Raw genomic sequence first — 19,997 nt, 5'->3', positions numbered from 1 at the left:
ATCATAACAACATTTTCGTAAATTGTAATATTTTTTCAATTTGTTAGGGCTTTAATTAAACATTATTATCGATTGTGCATTAATATTTTCAAAATTGAGTTGATAATAAAAAACAATCAATTTCCAAGTGTTGACTGTTATAAAATGCTATTCCAAAGTAGACAAGTATAATAGCCTTCAAGAAACGGGTTTTATAGTAGATTGAATTGATTATTAGCTCTTTCTTTAAAACATATTATATTTATTCCATTTCTTATTAATAATTTCAGGACCCCACACGCCCATCGAGGAAACCGAAGACTCCACATCGAACCAAGTGGAGTCGCGCGACGGCGACAAAGCTAGTGGGTCAAACCCGTTGGCGGCCACCGCGACGTGGATGCTCCTCACTCTAGTCACAATGCTCTTCAGTAGTTGTAGTTAAGGATGCTGCCCCACCCGAGGGATTGGACACAATATGTGCCCCGCTGCGAGAGCAGGGAATGATGAAGCCGCAACAAGAGCAACAGCAACAGCAACAGCAAGAGCAACAGCAAATGCACAAGAATCGAGTTAAATCATTAATTAATAACTATTATCATTATTATTATTATTTGTGTAATTCTTAAGTTGTTACAAGTAATTTATTAGGCCCTAAGCGCATTCATCTAGCAATCGACTAACAATTTACACACCAGAAGCGAAAACTGAACCCTTTCAAGCGCACCTCTCCTTCTAGCTTTTCCAAATTTGGAGCTCATCGAATTTCCATGCCGAATCCAACTAGACTAGTGTGCCATATAAACGTGTTGGAGGTTTGCATACGAATCGAGTAATTGCTAAATATAACTATACGAAAATTACACAAAATATTCTCAGACTCAAGCAGAACCCTTTCCATAGAGTGTGCAGTTTGTTCAGATACATGTTAATATATATAGTATAGCGTACAGTACATAAAGCTCAATGTTCAAAGCAAGTTGTTCCTTTTCGGTGTAACTAACCAAGTAAACAGAAACGAAATCAGATTCTGATTCAGATTCAGATTCCGATTCAGATGCAATGGCTAGTTCTTGGAGCGATCACAAATATTATACGTAAAGGATATAAATCTGTTAGCTGTAGCTCAGTGAATGTTAAACTTAAACGAAATTATTGTTGTCTACACATTTCGAACTGAACGAATGCGAACAATTTAGAAATTGATTAATTGGGTAATCGACGCGAAATGCAAACGAATGGAATTTAGTTGAGTAAACGCACTTTACGGAAAAACTAGAAGACTTACAGCTTTATACGCAAAACAAAAAACGAAAAAAAAAAAAACAAAAAACTATAAAATGAAACGAAAATCGATGAAAATCTATTGATATATATACGTATATTATATGTAGCATTATTTAAATTATATGAACAAAGAGAGAAGACCTTGGGGAAATGTCATGAAATGCATTCAGCTAATTAGAGTTTATGGAGCACTCGGAGTTCTGAGAGAAGGTGCAGAAAATGCAGAGTTCAGCGCACAAATCACAGTTCGCAATTTGCAATTCGCAATCTGCAATTTCAAACGAAACTATTGTTGCAATCTAACGGATACTTTACAGTGGGGCAGAGCGCTGCTGAATCAAATCCAGAGAGCAGCGCTGGCGACACTCTAAAAAACAAACAAATAAATATAATATATTATATATATACAAATGAATATGAAATATGCATTAATACGAGTACGACGCCAGCGATAAGAATGAAGTCTATAAATATATATATATATATATATATATATATATACACACGTAAATGAATTAACTAATTAAATCGTAATTATATGCTAGTGCGTAAACTGTAACGATTAGCCCGTAACGTGTAAAAAGCAAAAAGTTGACCGAGAACAACAAATTTAGTTAGTAGCAAATTAACAAAGGGAGCGCCAACTGAAGCCGCACTCATCAAATTGGCATATTATCGCATATACACATCGATCCGATCAAGATCACGATCAGATCGTGTGCGTGCGGACGCGCTGTTTGAACTATGTATAATTATTATTTGTACCATTATTATTTAACTATTGCATGTGATTAATAATATTTAAGTTAAACGTAAACGCAACATATTAAATTGTAACTTATGTATACCGCAAACAATCGGCCACAATGTGCGAGTAAAAATCACCGTTGTAAATCTATTTGGATATAACCAATGTGAATCGAAAATTGCACTAAAAATAAATTTATTACGTTTAGATGCCTAAAAACCAATAAATAATTATGTAACAAAAAACGCAAGTCCAACAAGTTTATTGAATGCGAGACGCAATAGTGCTATGAGTAATTGAGTGTAACGGCAGAAAAACGAAACTGAAAACTTTTGTAAATTTCATTTAAAACCTGAATAAACGTCAATATTTGAAATTCAAAATAGAAGCGGTCTTTTAATTGAATTGGGGTGGCAGCACTGTGGAGGTGTGAACTCCCCATGAGTTGAAATTGTTTTCTCTTTATAGTCGAGGCTCGAACCTTATTGGAAAGCAATCAATTCGAATGGTTTAGATATTGAATATATAAAAATCGGATAAGAGGATGTTATACAATTTTACCATATCATTAGTTTTTAATTATAAGGGAATTTTTGAATGACGTTTTAGCTTGCAATTATATACTTCTCTGTGAAGTATTGTGACAACAATTTCATATTCCAGTTTCACAACAATTAGCTTTTGTAAGGCTTAAAAAGGTTGCCAGATCTATCATATCTGCAATCTGGAAACCTTTCAATGCGAAACTATCGATTCAAGATTGATTATTAATTCCATCGCTAAATACAACGCATTTTTGGCGGGAAGCATTTTCATTATTATATTTTCTGCGCATTTCCCGGCAAACAGCGTCGCAATAAACACCCTTTTCAAGCAGCTGTCCTCGATCAGTTGTCCTTTGTTGAAATCAGAAAAGAAGCAAGCGCAAAATGGCTCGACGAGACTATGCTCAGGATAGAGGTGAGTTAAGAAAGTGTCTTATGTTGTTTAGGAGGCACTAAACATCCAATGTTTTGTTGATTTCCAGAATCAATCAAAACCTTTTTGTCGGAGTTCTGCAAGTGCGACGACGATGGCAAAAAGGAGTTTGTCTACGGATCGCAGCTGGTGAAGTTGGCCCACCGGGAGCAAGTGCTGATCACCATCGACCTGGATGATCTGGCGGAGTTCAACGAGAGTCTCGCGGAGGCGGTGATCGATAACTGCCGGCGGTACGCCTCCATTTTCAGCGATGTGATTGCCGAGCTCCTGCCCAGCTACAAACAGCAGGAGGTGCACGCCAAGGACGCCCTGGATGTCTACATCGAGCACCGCCTGATGATGGAGTCGCGCACCCGGAATCCAATGGAGCAGCACGACGAGCGGAACAGCTTCCCCTCGGAGCTGATGAAGCGATTGTGAGTAACTTAAATAGTTATCTGAAAATAAACCCTTAGAATATGACCTAAACATAATTGATATAGATAAGTTATGCCCTTAAAAGAAAATGAATTGTTGGTAATACTACTAAAATTACATCTTTAAAATAATTGTTCTCAAATTCACATTTTTTAAGTCGACTAGAAAACTAGTAAACTGAACTTTCATAGACATGTGTGTAGAACGAGGTTAAAAACAGAAGTTAAAGTTGAACTTATACATTATAACTATTATTCAAATTTAGATTTTTTGAAAGTCTATGTATAAACCAAAAACCTTATGACTTTTCATTTAATGCAGGGGAAATCATCCTTAAACTTTGTGCCTTCGACCCTATTATATTAATTTTTGTAAAACTTAAGATTTGGTAATAGGAAATAATGTTAACTAGGAAATAGTTATTGCTATATTTTTATACCCTTGCAGAGGGTATTATAATTTCAGTCAGAAGTTTGCAACGCAGTGAAGGAGACCCCCATAGGAACAATCATAAAAGTAAATAAAAAAAAATTATAACTTTGGTGTTTTTAAATTTTTCTATAAGTTCTTCGACATATAGTAATGGATAAATATTTCAGAATTACGGTTTAAATTTTATCAAAATAGGACGACTATATCATATAGCTCCAATAGAAATAATAAAATTATATAAAATAACTACCTAATAATGAGCTGCAAATCATCATTGCTTCAATGTTTTAGACATATACGCAAGTAAATCATAATTTTAATGTTTTCAAAAATATTTAATTATTGCAATAGCTGCAAGGATATATAAACTTCGGCTTGCCGAAGTTTGCTTCCTTTCTTGTTAATTAAAAACATTAAATGAATAATCGTTTACATTAATCTAGTTTCTTAAAAAAATACATGAAATTACCTTACTTTTGCTTTAAGCCTTAAGATTAAGATGCATAAATAATTAACTTTCCTATCCTTCCAGTGAGGTGGGCTTCAAACCCCTGTCCACGGAGAAGGCGCACTCCATCCGCGAGGTGAAGGCGCAGCACATTGGCAAGCTGGTCACCGTTCGCGGCATCGTGACCCGCTGCACGGAGGTGAAGCCCATGATGGTGGTGGCCACCTACACGTGCGATCGCTGTGGCTCGGAGACCTACCAGCCCGTCAACTCGCTCTCCTTCACGCCCGTGCACGATTGTCCATCGGACGATTGCCGGGTGAACAAGGCAGGCGGTCGCCTGTACCTGCAGACCCGTGGCTCCAAGTTCGTTAAGTTCCAGGAGGTCAAGATGCAGGAGCACAGCGACCAGGTGCCCGTAGGCCACATTCCTCGCAGCATGACCATCATGTGCAGGGGCGAGGTCACTCGCATGGCCCAGCCTGGCGATCACATAGTGGTATCCGGAGTGTTCTTGCCGCTGATGCGCAGTGGATTCGCCCAGATGATTCAGGGTCTGCTGTCGGAGACTTTCCTTCAAGCCCACGTGAGTTTCCACTTATGCTTATGCAACGAGTCAATGTAAATCTTTAATATACGCTGTAATCCCCTGTAGCGCATCATTTGCATCAACAAGAACGACGAGATCTCGGACAAGGATGCCGAGCTAACGCCCGATGAGCTGGAGGAGCTGGCCCAGGATGACTTCTACGAGCGACTGGCCACCAGCTTGGCCCCCGAAATCTACGGCCACTTGGATGTGAAGAAGGCGCTGCTGCTGCTCTTGGTTGGCGGCGTGGACAAACGCCCCGATGGCATGAAGATTCGCGGCAACATCAACATCTGCCTGATGGGAGATCCCGGTGTGGCCAAGTCTCAGCTGCTGGGCTACATCAGCCGTTTGGCAGTGCGATCGCAGTACACCACGGGACGAGGATCCTCGGGAGTGGGCCTCACGGCGGCGGTGATGAAGGATCCGCTCACGGGCGAGATGACACTGGAGGGCGGAGCTCTGGTTCTGGCCGATCAGGGAGTCTGCTGCATCGACGAGTTCGACAAGATGGCCGATCACGATCGTACGGCCATTCACGAGGTGATGGAACAGCAGACCATCTCGATAGCCAAGGCGGGCATCATGACCACGCTGAATGCGCGCGTATCCATTCTGGCCGCTGCCAATCCCGCCTTTGGCCGATACAATCCCCGTCGCACCGTGGAGCAGAACATCCAGCTGCCCGCCGCCCTGCTCTCGCGTTTCGATCTGCTGTGGCTCATCCAGGACAAGCCGGATCGGGACAACGACCTGCGGCTGGCCAAGCACATCACCTATGTGCACAGCCACAGCAAGCAGCCGCCGACGCGGGTCAAGGCCCTGGACATGAACCTCATGCGGCGCTACATCAACCTGTGCAAGCGCAAGAACCCCACCATTCCCGATGAGCTCACGGACTACATAGTGGGCGCCTATGTGGAGCTACGGCGGGAGGCGCGCAACCAGAAGGACATGACCTTCACCTCGGCCCGCAACCTACTGGGAATCCTGCGCCTGTCCACCGCCTTGGCCAGGCTGCGTCTCTCCGACAGCGTGGAGAAGGATGATGTGGCTGAGGCACTGCGACTGCTCGAGATGTCCAAGGACTCGCTCAACCAGATCCATGAGCACCAGAAGGGGCAGTGAGTATTGACCTCGGCCTTTTAAGGGGTTCTCTGTTCTCACTAGTATCTTATTTCCTTTTCAGTGTTCCCAACACCTCGGATCGCATCTTTGCCATTGTGCGCGAGCTGGCTGGCTCCGGAAAGGCGGTCAAGATCGGCGACATCATGGACCGCTGCACCACCAAGGGCTTCAAACCTGACCAGGTCGACAAATGCATCGACGACTACGAGGAGCTCAATGTCTGGCAGGTCAACATGGGACGCACGAAGATCACATTTATGTAGATCAGATCCTTTTACCCATCGTACAGCTTAAATTAGCTTATAAGTTTTTGTCTCTTTATCGCACTTTGTTACAATTATTCCCCATTCACAAATACATTGTCACTTTACCATTGCTCATTGTCGTAAATAAATAAGAATTTTGTATTTAGCTAATGATTTTCTGGGATAGGATAGTATAACTTTAATTCATGTTTAAAAGACATCCAAATAACAAAGCATATTGTTTGCAAATTGCATTTAAAACTACCATAGATCTGTTGAAAGCCACAGCTTGTGTAGGTTACGAAAACAGCCCATGATCCTTGCCTATAAATTCGATGTACAATTCCTTTTAGGTCCTCACACAATAATCAATCTTCACATGCACACACACACACTGTCCACGTCACTGTGACACAACATTTTACACACCGAACAAATAGAGATAAGTTTCAGATACAGATAGAGTTAGTTATATGGCCGAGTCTACATGCTCTTGTTGAAGCTCAAGGCGGCCCGCAGCTTGTTCCGGATGCGTGGTGAATTCCAGCGATTTCCGCCCGCCGATCTGAGGCCCACAACGGACCGCAGCTCGTTGGGCGATATGCCCTCGTCCACGTCGTCCGCCTCCGTCTTGATCTCCATCTTCTGGACGATGAGCCGCACCAGGTGGTGCTGCTGCTCCAGCATGCGGCTGATGTCCCGTAGCTTGCGCCTCTGCCGCTCCAACTCGGCATTGAAGTAGTCGTCATTGTTGTCGAACGATATGGCGTCCATGGAGGCTGCATGGGAGTGAAACGTGTATAGCATACCAAATTTCATACCGAATCTCTGGCCAGTTAACTTACAATCTTCGGTGAACGGATTCGAGAACCACTTGCGCAAAATAAAGTCGCAGAGGCCCAACTTGCACTTGGCCTCGTTGGGATACTCAATGAGCTCCATTTTGTCCACCCGCTGCAGCCAGACGTGGGGCAGCTTCCGCTCCAGCTCCGTGTGGAGCACCACCTGCATGGCCAGCCGCTTCAGCTGGGCATTGCGACGCACCGACTCAATGTCGCCGACGGCCAAACCAATGAGCAAGTTCATCAGCAGAATGGGCATGAGGATCATGAAGACACCTATCGTTGTTCAATTAAATTACTTATTACATATTCAAAAAAGGGTAGTGACTCACTCAAAATCAGGAAGGAGGTCATGGGCACTTTCAACTGGTCGCGGTAGTAGGTGTTCACATAGGTGCCCACAAAGTCCAGCTCGCCCAGCATCATCGAGAAGGTTCGCAGCAGGGACATGGGTATGTTCGAGAAGGACAAGTGGTTCGGCTGGGGATCAATTATCTGCAGGAAATAAATGCTTTACATTAAATAAAACACCCAATTTTATGAGCCCACCTTTGAGAGCAGTATGTAGAAAGCCAAGCCAAAGGCAATGATCAGTATGGAGAACACCATCAGCACCTTGATGAGCGTCTGCAGGATCTCCAGGAACATGACCACATAGATGCCGACCTGATCGAATCGCTGCAGGAACAGAAGCAATCGGAACCAGGACAAGAACACTGCGATCGATGCCGCTGAGTAGTGGACCGTATTGATGGCTCCATCGGGCTGAAAGGCCGGCGCCACCATCACCAAAGCAGAAATGTACAAGACCCACGATATGATGTTCACCGTCTCCAGAATGTAGTGCAGTTTTTGCTGGTAAATCTGAATCAGTTCCCGCATCGAGTTGAGCAGTATATAGACCACGATTACCACTGCGCAGAATAGTATGGCAGTGGTTCGATTAATCCGCTCCTTGCACGAATCCAAACGAATCTGGGAGGCCACCGCTGGATTCTGGGATAGATTCATGGTCAACTGTTCCCAGCTAAAAAACAGGATTTCATTTTATGAGCCAGAAAACGGGTAAGATGGACAAAAACTCACCCCATATTGCAGTACTGACTCGTTGTTCTATTGTCCCCAGCCCTCAACTCAATGTTGTTCATCATCAGCGAGGAATAGATGGTTACAAAGACCAGGAATATCGAGTAGATCAGCAGGTTGGCCAGGTGAAAGTACTTGCCGTACGAGTTCCACTTCATCTGCAGATACTTCTGGCTGAGCGGATGGGCCAGCAGCTCCACTCTGCCATGGGTGACCATGGTCTAACCGGGATTTAAAGGATGAATATCTTAGAAATGGATAGACAAACATCGTATAGACACGCACACGACATACAGGATACAAAAGCCAGTTACTGTGAGTTGGTTAGTGGGTTAGTTTTTGGGGGACGATACACAATTGCAGAGCTCTGAGTTCTTTAAGAGAGTTCGGGGTCACTCACGTTCACCACGGCCAAAGGCGCGGGTCGCCACTTGGGATCATTGAACTCTTTGCGCTTGGCCTCGATCTGTTCGGGTGTCTTTTGGTATGGCCAAAACGAATATTTTATCTGGATGGTAATGGTAACCAAGTAATGTTTATAGAGGTTGTGCTGTTAACCATTGTGATGAACTATGGATCATGATATTGCCGCTGGACCTTAATCTGTAACCCATTTCAACCGATTTAGAGTCGAGTGCCCCGACTTTTAATTTTCCTTTACTTAGTTAAAATATTTCAACATACAAATATCCTTAGAAAACAATCGAGCTTTTGGTGGCGCCATCTGCCGAGCTAAGAGCGATCTCTCTATAATATATGAGCAGTGTATGCAGTGACGTCATAATTACAAATTTCCTTATAACTTCTAAAATAACGGTTCAATTTGGAAGCTTTTTGGCGATGTCGTTAAATATTGACCGAATAAACATTTACCGCCCAATAACTCACGAGTAACCAGTATAAGAAAATATATAAGGTAGGGGGCAGGAAAAACAACATCGAAGCATGCAACAGATCTTGGAAGGATTCCAGGTTCCGCTTACATTCAATGCCGGCAACGGAATGGGACTTGCGGTCGTGATCGACTCTCCGGTTTTCTCGTCAATCTTGGCAAACATATAGGGGCATTGCAAGAATGCGAAAGAGTACTTGATCTGGTTATGATGGAATGGCGTAGTGGCGAATAGAAATCAATTAGCTTCGATGGAATGAGATGAGGTTTGTGACCACCCTGGGAAAACGGCACACTTACGTAGAAGCTCTTCGAGTCCTTCTTGCAATTGGCCTTGGTGATGCACTTGTCTTGCACTGCCTCGAACACCTTGGGCATGGAGGCGATCAGGGCCAGGGTCACGCAGGGATGCTTGTCCGACCGCAGGGCCATGACCTCGTTGGCCCGCTCCTCGTGGGTCACCATGGCCAAAGCCGCTTCCGGGTATTTGTAGTAGATGGCATAGTCGATGGCGCTCATGTCCAGGACATTGTAGACCAGTTTGCAGCCCATGGACATCAGCACGGAGATCGCATGTGGCTTATTCTCCATGGTGGCCAGGTGGAGAGCGGTGTTCTGGAAGGATTACCCATTAATTATTGTATGGGAAGTTCCCAGGATTGACGCATATCCACTCACCCCATCCTTATCCACCTGATCGAGCAGATGCGAGTGCACCGAGTGCAGCAGTTCGATGGTCTCAGTGTATCCGGACATGGCCGCCAGCTGGAGGGGATTGCGTCCGGTATGATCTCGATGGAGCAGGGCTCCTCGATTGAGCAGCAGCTGCACCACGCGCGTATGTCCTTGCTGCGAGGATATATGCAGTGGGGTCATGCCCGCTCCGTCACTTTCGTTGATGATAAAGGATCCTTTCTCAGAGTCCAGGAGCTGTCGTACCGTGTTGTACCGCCCGTAGCGAGCGGCAAAGTGCAGCGGACTCTCGTTGTTGTTGTTCTTCAGGTTTATGCAGGCACCCAGCCGGATCAGGTTCTCCAGCGACCGGATGTGCCCATCCCGACTGGCGTAGTGCAGCGGCGAACAGCCCATGCTATCCTTCTCGTTGAGCAGCAACTTCAGCTGGGCATGCGTCTGGCAGTTGGCCACCTGCTCAGCGAAGTCCGTCAGCCGCCCGCCATTCATGATGACGAAGTGCAGCACGTTGCGGGCGGCGGCGTCCTTGACACTGATGCAGGCCCCCAGGCGAATTAAGAGGTGCACTAGAAAAAAAAGGTAGACAATAAACAAATTCGTTTTTTTTTTGCACATTAAACTTCATTTCCATTTAAAGCACATTTATATACATTTACTAAAGGACTTTTTTAAACCAAAATAAAGAGATTAATATATCACTTATAAGTCTCGTTAAGACTTAAAACTAATAAGATATACATTAGCCAGATAAGGATTTTTTGTAATATACGTTGGCCAATAAATAAATATAAAAATAGTATAGCAAATTTGTAATTTTGCAATGAAACTCTTAAAAAACTGGGCATCTTTAAGTCAATATTTTTATAAAAAAAAAAATAATATAAAAACTATAATTTATATTTTTTATTTTTAGCTTAAAAGGTTTTTACCAATAAACGATAGCTTCTTAAATACTGATATTTTAATTTTATTGGAATCTTATTTTTGGTTGCTAAAGAAAACTTTAAGTCTAAGCCATAAACATTGATAATATAGTCATCATTCAAAATTTTTTTTTGGTTTTTTAAGATACACAAATGTTACAATATTGATTCACAAATTTATACCATATATACGAAAATTCTAAATTTGGAAATTAACTTTTTGTATTAATGGATATTTTTTATACTTTTCCATCAATCGACAAAACGTTTAACAATTTTAGGTTCCCTTTGGGAAAATAGTTTAATTTAATTTTATTATTAATGCTTACAACTAAAGCACTGGTCCCACTAATTGGTAAGTTTTTTCAATTTTCCAAGTTGAACCTTTGAAAATATTTCTGATATTAGATTTAATTATTTTTCGGATTTTGACAGTTTGTTCCTTTGAAAAGTTTTGGAAGGAGTTAGGGGTTTGAGGACTTACCCGTTTTCCAGCCACTGCGCGAGGCGGCCAATAGCAGCGGCGAACGGTGCTCCTTGTCCAGGGCATTGATGTCCGCCCCCTCGGCCACCAGATAGGACACGATGTCCGGGTGGTCAAACATGGAGGCGCAGTGCAGCGGCGTCATCTTCTGCACATCTGTGCAGCTCAGGCAGAGGCGCTTCTCCAACGGCTGCATCTCGAACATCAGCTTCACAATGTCAATTGCTCCCTAAAAAAACAATACAAGAAGCGAAAATGAAAAACCATGTCGGGTTCATTCATCCGAAGTAAGTATTTCACCATGTGCCATGTTTTGTCAGCGGCAAAGTCACGTTCGTCTTAGTGTATTTGCATAAGAATTTGTCAAATTAAAGTCGGTTCAAGACACCAGGACACGAGTCGAAACGAGAGGAAACCACATAGTCACTTTCCACGGACACTTCGAATTGCTTTAAAACAGTTTTCCGTTCGTTAACCGACCAAGAATGCTTTGTTTGCTTAACTTTTTGTGGAACCATGAGATTTGTTAACCCTCCACTCCATCTGTCGATTGTTATCTTTTTTTTTTTTTTTTTTTTTTGTTAGCACTATCTGGTATTTAAATGAATTTTAGAAATTTTTTTTGTTCTGCTTTATTTTGTGCTTTGAACCCAAAATAAAAATGTATTATTTTCTGAAATATAAAAATAATTACAAGCATTGACAAAAAAAATTGCTCTTTATCCCTAACTATATTCCCAAAAAAATTGTCAAAATAAATATTATAATACTCCATGCTCATGCAGTAGAGGGTTAAGTGCTTGGCTGCCTGTCAGTTAACCGCCGTAGAAGGACTTCGCAGGGCCATCAGAACTATTTACTTACCTGGGCACAGGCCAGGTGCACTGGCGTCGACAGATCGTGTTGCTGCGTGGATATCTTGGCCCCGGACTTGAGGCACAGCTCCACCGCCTTGATGTCGCCACCGTGCACCGCCGAATGAAGTGGCACGTTGCCCTCCGAATCGTAAAAGGATATCATCTCCTCGCGGGTGCAACCGCGCTGCTCGCCCCACTGCAAGGAGTAAAGATAAACTGTGTGATTAGCGGAAGAAAAACCGACTGAGATTTCTCTGGGAAATAATTAATATAGAACATAATTTCAACGAGAGTTCTCTTATTTCAAATGTTGAAATTTTTAATACTAATAATAGTAAGATATCACTTTAAAGACAACTAGTTATATAAATTTCTAATTTTATATATTTAAAATGCTTTCACTACATTTATTTTGTTACTAAATTTTACGCGAAGCAAATTAATAAACTCTAGAAACATTATAAATCTTTGTTTTTAGACCCAGGAAATGTTCAGTTTCCCCTTGGCCTAAAAATGCCTCAACCCAACCAACAAATATTGCCCAAAGTCAATGACCGACCCAGCCAGCGTTTTTCAACATTTGATATTTTTGCAGCTTAAACTTTTGTGTCTGTCGACAGTAAGAGTGACCCATAACAAAATTGATACTTTTTAAAGAGGACGCTGTCAACGCGTCGTATACGCAACTTCAATCAAGGAGCAAGGGAAATAAAAACAAACGGGGAAACACGAAAGGTCAGGGGTGGGGTTAAATAAAAGAAATCAAGTAAATCGGTCCGAAAACCGTTGGGAATAACTTGCACAATAAGATCAAAGACGGATGAGATGACATAGTTATTGGTTGACTGAATGATTGCATGCAACATAGATATGAATGGAATAAGGAAATGGAAGTGGAAATGGAAAACTTGCCTGGAAAAAGACCTCCATTGTCTTGGAGCTGGCATTCTTGGCCGCTTCGTGTATGGGATAATAACCATTGTTACAGGGTTTACGTGGGCATGCATCGAACTCAGTTATCTGGAAGATACGATGAGTTATAGTAAACAAATATGAATTTTGTCTAATTTAATATACTAGCACTAGGACACACATACACACACCCTCAAAGATTGGGCCTAGTACAAGGGCAGGCAAAACAATGTTCTACTGAGGATACCGACCTTTTCTTTGGGTTCTCTATGATAAATTAAACTTTGGTACGGATGAGTGTGTTTTTCGCGAAGGTGAGGAGGGATGAGGAATGTTGATTAATGGCTGAATGTAAACCAAACCAATGCAAATAAAATGCATGAGTAAATACCCATGAAAGGCTAAAAGTAAAATAATTACATGAATCGATTGGCAAGGACTCACACCACTTACCAGGATGCGAGCGCACTCCTCGTGATCGTAAATGGCGGCCAAGTGCAGAGCGGTCCGGCCGTGCTCCCCGCCCTGCTGGATGTCGATGACATTCCGGTACTGACCCATGACCCGCAGCGACTTCACCTTGTTCAGCTCCGTGGCCAGGTGCACGGGGGCCTGCTTCTTCTCGTTCAGCACTCCCGTATCCACCGGACTGTGAGAATTTCCAGGAACGAAACGGATTATATCTTAATCAGACCCAATCGGCCATGGCAAAGCGACTTACATGGACAGCAGATAGTCCAGGGCCTCGTAGGCATCGCACTCCACGGCAATGTGAAGCGGGGTGTTACCAGCATTATCCTTGGCGTTAAAGTCTGCAAATCACACTTGATAGGCGGGCCCACCTAATGGTTAATTTTCACCCACTTACCGCCATTCTGGTCGCGAATATACCGCAAAATGTTAACCCGATTTCGGGCAGCCGCCTGATGAGCTGCCGTCCGTCCTTTTCCATCCTTTAAAGCAATGCGCGAGTTGTCCGCCGTGAAGAGGCGCTTGAAGTCGTCAAGGTTTCCGGATTCAGCCGCCTGAAACGGAAGAACAGGTGTCTTATAGTTTGTAGCAACTTCAATTAAGCACTAAGCTCTGTTTACTCTGCCAGCACTGAGCGAAAAACATTTAATTTGTAATTACTTAACAATTTAAGCTGATATTTTGGTTTTAATTTTAAGATTTTTCGCTAATTCTCAGGATTTTCTAAAGTCCTTTTATAAAGGGTAAGAATCTGGAATTTTAAAAAATCCCTGAAAACCTTTTTTTTAAGTACTAATTTGTGGTGACCAAACTTTGGACAGTAAATTTATAAGCCAAACTCAAGTCAGAAATATAAAGCGGCGAGTTTTCACTGATTTCTAAAATTTTCTCAACTCTTGCAACACATTTTTGTAAGATTTCAAAAAAAAATGTAGGTTCATAAAATATACAATACGTTTTAAAACTAAAAGACAAGCTTTTTAACGGAACATAACAATTTTAGTTTTATTAGTTAATGAGCAAATGGCTGGGAAAAAACAAAATACAACTTTTCCGTTAAGTAATTTATTTATTTTTATGCAAAAACATAGCAATCCAAAATGAACTTAGTCCGTCAATAAATCTTATTCGGACAGAAATGAAATAATTGTCTGAATTTTTTTTTTTAAGAAAAGAGCAAGAAGATCTTAACAAAATCAAGGCAAAGGTCAAGTTAAACATCTTTTCTCTTCGCACATTCTGTTTGCCTTTCCAAGTGCAAAGCAAAGAACAAAGTACAAGACATCTTTCCACTGCAAACTGTCAATAGATTTTTGAGCATTAACGCCTTCCGGCATCTGAGTAATTTGATTGTGTTATTTCTTTTTCTCTTTTATTCGATGAAACAATGTTGAGAATACCCTTTTTTTGGAATGTCCAGCAAATAGAGTTCCTGCGAATCACTTTAAAAGTGGAAGCGCAACTTTTAACCCCCTAGGAGCTCTTTACTAATTGAATGAGTTCGCCGGCCAGTAGTTTTACCTCTAGATAGTCAACGATTTGTATCTTTGGCGTTGAGGACATCCGCAGGATGCGGGCCCACATTTTGGGCAGGTTAAGAGGAGTCATTGCGCCACGCGGTCTCAGCCGCCCATCAAGTTTCGCAGGGAACTAGTAAAATCCTTACGCTTCGGGGTCGCCTTGTCACCCGTTGTCATCGTCGACTTTAATTACATTTAAGTTTAGTTAGCAGATTAACTCTTATTGTCTTTGGTGCTCAGCAGATATGGGCGAAGTTTCTAGAGCCTTGACTATGACTATGGATTTTTCTGATATAATTTCCATATGCGTTTGTTTGTCCTTCCAACTCAGCTGTGATTGGCTGCTATTACGTGCAGATTTGATTCGACTTTTATTCCAACCGACATGCAATTAGATTGCGTTTTGCAATCAACAAAAGAGGATTTTAGTTACGAAAACTATCACTTTCTCCAATAGGATTTCCATAGTTTTCCGATTGCTTTGATTCACTGATATAACTTTATATTGTAGTTCGTTTTGATTTTAATTCCGATCGAAACTCAATTAGATTGCGGTAATCGGAAGTTGTACTATTTTAGTTAAGACAAGTGTTAGCCTTGATATGCATTTGTTTTTAATTGCAAAAGAGTTTAGACTATTAAACTGTTTTCAGTTTTTAAAAACAGGTTGCAAAAACAACGCCATTTTAAATATTTTATAAATGTTTTATAAAACTAATATTTCTCTTTTGCACTGTTCTGTATTTCACTATTTGCATGCCAAAAAGCTGCCATACAATACTAATATTTATATAGTTGTATGAACAAAATCTTCCAAATAAATTGTTTCACTTTTATTCCATAGGTCGTTATTGAGTTAGGCAACCGCAATAAATGTCACAAATCGAATCGTTTTGACACTGAATTTCTAGCCAAGTAAATATGACTTTGGGTTAGAGCAATGGAGGGTAAATATCCGGAGGAAATAGAAGGTTAGGTCCACGCAGGAAGAGCCGCTGAATGACTGAAATCTCAGTCTAAACATTTCTGCTTTTATAGCCAACTGGCAGCAGCTTCGTGTTCGTGTGGCACAGGTCCTTTTAGAAGGATGTGCTTCGTGAATTTTGTTCAATTCGCCCGTCAACTTCGGTTTCAATTTCAATCTATTTTACTTTGCCAAAAGGACTTGTTGCGCCCTTTGTTTCTCTATTAGAATTTTGGATGGTAAATATTAATGCATGGATACCATAATTTATTAATAACGAAGCAGTATTTGAACAGGTAGTGTCTGAAGTATTTGTTTTTGGGGGATTCTATTACTTTTCACTCGAGTATGAGGAGGTTTAAGCCCCCTAAAGGATCCGCGCATGCGAACAGTTATATTCGCTCAACCATACTTAAAAATATATACATCAAAACTAAAAAAAAATCGTATCAGAAATGTATTAATAAAGAAGTAACTTACACCATCTAGCAAAAGCTTCGTTTCCCGAACATTCGAACCGCCGAGGCAAAGATTCAATCGGGGAGCATTTAGCGAAGGTCTCGTTCGGGGAATTGCCACAATTCTTGTCTTTAGAGAATTTCGGCCCCCTTTCCCCCACTTGCATTTTACCCAACCCGATCAACTCACCCGCAAAATCCTGAAGGGGCTGTCACGCAAAAGGCAGACCTCCGCCGGCGGTTCGGCTGGCAGGATGGCCTCCAGCTGAGTGTCCGCATCATCGCCATCGATTTCTATGCGCTTGGGACCTGCACTGCGCTCGATTATCATTGAGAATATCCAATACTGCAAAACAAATGTCAAAAATGTGATTTAATAAATTTAAGTACAAGTAACATTCTTATCCTTTCACTTTTTAGTGGTCGGCACTTCCCTAACTCTGGAGCAGGAGCATAGATTAAGGTCTTGCCGGCTGAGCTGCAGCAGAGCGGCAGCAGTTACGAACTGTATTCAACCGCAGTCAGCATACACTTACTGACATGTTTTGCCCGTGCAAATTACTAACACAAAGAAGTGCGAGTACGTCATAGTATGTGTGCCGACTACTGGTGTAGACCCACACAGTAAAATCAAATATTTTGTAAGGCGATTAGATTAAGTTGCCTCTTAGGTAGCAGTGCGCTAGTCACTTATAAAAATTTACATTTTCACTACAACAAAAAAAATAAAACAAAAAGGTATTTATCTATGATTTGGGAAATTCGTTGACTGCTTAGTTGTTCACTTAACTAATAAGAAAATTCTAGCAAAGAATTTTTTAAGTAAACATTAAACTTATATATTAAGGCCTAGCTCCTTTTCAAATATTTTGGATGTCTAATAAAGAGGCAATAAAATATAAATAATATTTTAAGGGAAATGTAAAAAAAATATTTAGTTGGCAACTTGAAACTTAAAATAATATTTATAGTAATACATTTTAGTTGTGCTACATTAATCTTTTTTATTTAGTCATTAACATTATTAGCATTACAAGGTGATTAATTTTATGTCCCTTTGAAAGATGTTGCGTATGACAACGTGACAAAAACCTATTATTGATAGAGCCAATAATATACATAAATAATTGCTGAAAGGGGTTTCACTTTACATCATATTATTTTGCCTAGACGATTTTGTTAAAAAACATGTTTGCTTGTAATGTAAAAGAAAACCGCGTTAGAAATTTTGGAAAACTGTTGAACTGGATATTACTGCAAAGACCTAGAAGGATGGAAATCAAAGCTTGTGATTGATTTATTTGAAAACAAATTTTAAAATCAATTGACAAAACCAAAAAACTTGTATACCGAATGTATTGATCAGAAGAATTTTAAATTTTAATTAGATAATTTGTAAGACAATAAAAGACACATCGATATGTAGCCCCTTAGTTGAGTACTCAAATGAGTATTTGTGCATTTGCCTAGCTTCAATTTTATTTTAAGCACCATTTTTGTTATGTAAAATCATTAGTTTTGGACACCTACCTTGCTGTTGCGACCGGTGCTGCCGCTGCTGTTGCTGCGTGGCTTGGGCAGCAGCTTGGGCTGGGCCTCCATGAGGTCGGGTGGCGAGAGGGCGCCGCACTGGCCGCTGTAGACGCCGTTGTAGAGCTTGGGCATCCTAGTACTTGTACCGCTCGCCTGCCGGTCCGTGGCCGCTGCTGTAATGGTAAAGGGCCGCTGGTCGCGACTGTACGTGGTGGTTAGTACCTCATTGGTATTTCGCAATTTATCACACATCATTGGGCCAGCACAATCAGTGGGCTAATTAGATATTGATTGGGCTAAACGGTTTGTGTACGCGTTAACCGACAGCAAACCAATTTAGATAACCCGCCTGTCACATGATATCGCCAGATAGAGATAATAGAGATAACCCCGAGGACGGTACTATGGAGATGACTGTGTCGGACCAGAACCAAACCGTAACTGCAACTAGGGCTAAGTGTGAAGTAACCCTTGGCCAAATTACACGCACTGTGCGTGTATATGTACGTATGTACGAACATACTTGATGGCTAGCTGGTCAATGGCCGTTTGTCATTCTGCCTTTTATAGTTTCTGCCCGAGGGAATCGAACCCGGGACTCCGTTCCGCCAGCCCATTAACTGGAAGTGTCTAATTAATGGCTTGTTTATTTTCGCCACTCGGTTTCGAGGAATTTGCATAATGCCAAGCCCCTGTAAATCCCGACTTACTCCACTTTCTCCACTTCCTCCAGCCTCATTTTGTTACCGCTTTCGCCGAGCAAAGGATTCGAACTGCAAGCCTAGTCGAAGTGCTCAGGAAATTTCTAGTCGAATTAGTAACTCCTAATTACATTACACCGATATGAGGCCTCGATTTTGCACTCCTTACTCGGTCTAATTAAATTGAAGGTACTGCCCCTTAGGTGAGACAATGTTCTGATTATTTCCACAGGCAGGTGGATGAGTTGACGAAATTTGAGGCAATTCGATTAGTCTAAGTGGTGATGGTGGGCAAATATCAGAGCAAACATCGGTCGTCCGAGGGGTAAATAAATCCCTTAATTAAGAGGCTTTTTTAAGGGGTTACTTTGGGTCAGGTCTTAGTATTTTCGGTTAAGTGTTCTTTTTTTGGACTTGTAATCAAAAAATATACATAAATATATATATTTATTTTTTAAAAGATGCAAAGTCGACAATGTCTGAGCATATAAAAAAAAGTGTAAGACAATAATTCGAAATAAATTTAAACAGCAAGAGAAGTGTATATATAGTTTCAAGGAAGAGAGAAAATATACGAATATAAGATGATAAAATTTTTGGTCAAACAAATTTTTAACTCCACGCAAGCGTTTCAACAACATATTTTATATAGCTTTTAAACTTTTGTTTTTACAAACATGGCCTAGTGTTGTTTTAATTATGTAAGGAACATTAAAGAAAAAGTAATTGATTTCTACCTTTCGTGTAACACAGTGTTATTTTCAAGTAAATTTTAAAAATCCAAAAGTAAATATGCGCTTTCAACTAAATTTATATTTGAACGTATCGATGAAGTAAAATAAAAACCTCACCTTAATTTTCCTCGAAATACTCGATGTTCTGTGGATTTCCTCACTCGATCAGCGTCTTAAATATTTCCTCAATGAGCAGCGGACGAGAATAACTTACATCTTCAATCGACTTTGAATTTAAAAAACTTGAATTTGATTTTGATTTCCACCAAGACTAGAACGGAGAACACGGAGCAGGCACAACTGCGACAGCACCAGGAATTTTCCGAGTATTTTCGCACTGAGTTTAGCCGCATTTAAGGCTGCTGGCCATATGTTTCACTGCCGATCCGTTCCTGCGACGTGGATGAAGCACTACAAAAACGCGACCAAGGACTCGGCAATTCCTGCGACGGGAAAGGAGTGAGACCAAAGGATATAGCCAAGTTAAGTTGAAACTCTCACAATTCAGATGGACGTCAGGCACTTTAATTATGAAAATTAATTAGCACCTTTGATGGGAAAGAGTTTTGCTGCTGACTGCAAGGGGATAATTGTCCCTGGGAGTTTCCTGCTGAGTGATTTGCGAACCGACAGCTCCGATAGCTGGACACCAACTGAACGTGGCAGCCTTTCT

General features: G+C 41.4%; 3 protein-coding genes across 10 annotated transcripts in view; 2 read left to right on the top strand and 1 right to left on the bottom strand.

The window, feature by feature from the left end:
- The window catches only part of LOC128258750 (division abnormally delayed protein), a 68,990-nt gene extending 67,223 nt beyond the window's left edge, over positions 1 to 1,767 (top strand). The window contains exon 9 of the mRNA XM_052990616.1: positions 270 to 1,767. Within this exon, the coding sequence (XP_052846576.1) occupies positions 270 to 424 (155 nt within the window). The 3' untranslated portion in view covers positions 425 to 1,767. The remainder of the gene's footprint in view (positions 1 to 269) is intronic.
- Positions 1,768 to 2,791: 1,024 nt separating this feature from the next.
- Positions 2,792 to 6,425, top strand: LOC128258748 (DNA replication licensing factor Mcm7). The gene is made up of 5 exons (XM_052990613.1): positions 2,792 to 2,974; positions 3,042 to 3,411; positions 4,377 to 4,878; positions 4,948 to 6,005; positions 6,071 to 6,425. The coding sequence occupies exons 1-5, from the start codon at positions 2,944 to 2,946 to the stop codon at positions 6,270 to 6,272; spliced, it is 2,163 nt and encodes a 720-aa protein (XP_052846573.1). The 5' UTR covers positions 2,792 to 2,943; the 3' UTR covers positions 6,273 to 6,425.
- Positions 6,426 to 6,457: 32 nt separating this feature from the next.
- Positions 6,458 to 18,225, bottom strand: LOC128258743 (transient receptor potential cation channel subfamily A member 1). Of its 8 annotated transcripts, none has more exons than XM_052990592.1 (16): positions 17,887 to 18,224; positions 16,547 to 16,702; positions 13,812 to 13,968; positions 13,665 to 13,755; positions 13,397 to 13,592; positions 12,944 to 13,051; positions 12,039 to 12,227; positions 11,175 to 11,403; positions 9,753 to 10,333; positions 9,375 to 9,689; positions 8,583 to 8,690; positions 8,183 to 8,403; positions 7,646 to 8,123; positions 7,429 to 7,591; positions 7,100 to 7,372; positions 6,458 to 7,033 (listed from the first exon to the last, which is right to left on the bottom strand). In XM_052990592.1, the coding sequence occupies exons 1-16, from the start codon at positions 18,142 to 18,144 to the stop codon at positions 6,738 to 6,740; spliced, it is 3,819 nt and encodes a 1,272-aa protein (XP_052846552.1). In that variant the 5' UTR covers positions 18,145 to 18,224; the 3' UTR covers positions 6,458 to 6,737. The 8 variants fall into 8 exon arrangements, with proteins under 8 accessions (XP_052846552.1, XP_052846551.1, XP_052846553.1 ...); XM_052990591.1 differs by lacking the exon at positions 8,583 to 8,690 and adding an exon at positions 9,166 to 9,276 and having other exon boundaries at positions 17,887 to 18,223; XM_052990593.1 differs by lacking the exons at positions 8,583 to 8,690; positions 17,887 to 18,224 and adding exons at positions 9,166 to 9,276; positions 16,893 to 17,117.
- Positions 18,226 to 19,997: the final 1,772 nt, after the last annotated feature.

Source organism: Drosophila gunungcola (genome assembly GCF_025200985.1).
Source record: "Drosophila gunungcola strain Sukarami chromosome 3L unlocalized genomic scaffold, Dgunungcola_SK_2 000003F, whole genome shotgun sequence".
Classification (NCBI taxonomy): domain Eukaryota; kingdom Metazoa; phylum Arthropoda; class Insecta; order Diptera; family Drosophilidae; genus Drosophila; species Drosophila gunungcola.
This window is presented reverse-complemented; position numbering and strand designations above follow the sequence as displayed.

Coding starts and splice junctions, on each gene's coding strand:
- LOC128258748 (XM_052990613.1), top strand. CDS start 2,944: ATGGCTCGACGAGACTATGCTCAGGATAGAG. Junction 2,975..3,041: donor AGACTATGCTCAGGATAGAG/GTGAGTTAAGAA, acceptor GTTGATTTCCAG/AATCAATCAAAACCTTTTTG. Junction 4,879..4,947: donor AGACTTTCCTTCAAGCCCAC/GTGAGTTTCCAC, acceptor AATCCCCTGTAG/CGCATCATTTGCATCAACAA.
- LOC128258743 (XM_052990591.1), bottom strand. CDS start 18,144: ATGATGTGTGATAAATTGCGAAATACCAATGAGGTACTAACCACCACG. Junction 13,052..13,396: donor AGGAGTGCGCTCGCATCCTG/GTAAGTGGTGTG, acceptor CGTATCTTCCAG/ATAACTGAGTTCGATGCATG. Junction 12,228..12,943: donor CAATGGAGGTCTTTTTCCAG/GCAAGTTTTCCA, acceptor TACTCCTTGCAG/TGGGGCGAGCAGCGCGGTTG.